The following is a 1415-nucleotide window of genomic DNA, read 5'->3' on the forward strand; positions in this document are numbered from 1 at the left end:
TCTATCTCTCTATCTTCCTCTCTCGCCCTCCCCCTCCCTCCTCCCTCAACTCCCTCCATCCCTCACTCTCCTCTATCTCCCTCTCTCTCTCCTCTCTCTCTCTCTCTCTCTCTCTCTCTCTCTCGATCTCTCCTTCTTATCCCAACCCCTCTTTACCCTCTTCGCGACCTCCCTTCTGTCCTCCGTGCCACCCTCAACCGCCCCGCACACACTGATTCCACCCATCTCACACGTGCTGCCTGAGCTGTGGGTATTTCTCTCAAGGTCCCTCTGACAGAACACCCCATGCCCTTTACCCTGTCTGTGCCCAGCAGATCAACACTGGCTTTTTCAAAGTCTGTGATCAAACCCAAAAGAAATGTTGGCTGTGTTTGTTGTGGGAGAATCAACTACAGGACATGCAGGGACCAGTGAACGGTCTGGGGAACGGGCTCACTTTCACAGCGCAGTTAATATCACAATCTGCTTGACTGGTGATTTTCTCAGCTATGACTCGCTGTCACCTCACGTGTCTGTAACTAGGCTCACCTCACTTCACTAAAATCCATCAGTCAATTGAATTAATTCAGGAGCATTGAACTCATTCGTGTAATCATGAATGTTGTGTTTTGAGTTGAGCCATCTAACATTGTGTCCATTATCTGCCTTTTCCCATATAAGTTATTCAACAGAAACACAAGGAGACACTGAAGGCGCAGACTGAAACACTGAGCGTGAACACCATCCTGATGAAGGAGAAGGTTAAGGTTTACCAGCTGCTTGATCTATACGCTGAGCTCACAATCATCTCCACTGTTCGAGATCGGAGACTGGTGGAACATGAGCTGCTGGCAAGAGGCCGGGTCCATGAAGAGTGGAGAGAGAGATGTCTCCGGAGAGAACTGGAAAAAATCAGGACTGATCAATTGTTCCACAGCAGCTTTACCCGGGAGAAATCCCAATCGGGGAGTTCAGCAACAGTAGCCGGAGTTGCGGGGATCGGAAAAACAACAATGGTGCAAAAGATTGTACATGACTGGGCCACAGGGAAAATATACAAACAATTCCATTTTGTCTTCAGTTTCAAATTCCGGGATTTGAACATGATTAAACACAGAATAAACCTGAGGGAACTGATTCTGGAACAGTATCCTTACTTTTGGGATATCCTGGGGAGGTCTGGAAGAACCCCAGAGGGATTGCTGTTTATATGTGGATGGTCTGGATGAATTCAAGGGCAGAATTGATTTTTCTGACAGTCGGAGAGACATAGAACCTAAGCACCAGTGCCCAGATCCCGAGTGGTGGTGTGGAGTGTCTGACATTGTGTACCGTTTAATCCAGCACAAGCTGCTCCCAGGGTGTTCAGTGCTAGTGGACCACCCGCCCCACTGCGTTACAGTTAAGTGTGGATAAAGGCAGAGAGATCAGTGGCG

At 48.6% G+C, this 1415-nt stretch overlaps 1 protein-coding gene across 1 annotated transcript in view; it reads left to right on the forward strand.

Moving 5' to 3' along the window:
* Positions 1-1208, forward strand: part of LOC129701387 (NACHT, LRR and PYD domains-containing protein 3) — a 23772-nt gene extending 22564 nt beyond the window's left edge. The window contains exon 7 of the mRNA XM_055642525.1: positions 661-1208. Within this exon, the coding sequence (XP_055498500.1) occupies positions 661-1208 (548 nt within the window). The remainder of the gene's footprint in view (positions 1-660) is intronic.
* Positions 1209-1415: the final 207 nt, after the last annotated feature.

Source organism: Leucoraja erinacea, chromosome 11, assembly GCF_028641065.1.
Source record: "Leucoraja erinacea ecotype New England chromosome 11, Leri_hhj_1, whole genome shotgun sequence".
Classification (NCBI taxonomy): Eukaryota; Metazoa; Chordata; class Chondrichthyes; order Rajiformes; family Rajidae; genus Leucoraja; species Leucoraja erinaceus.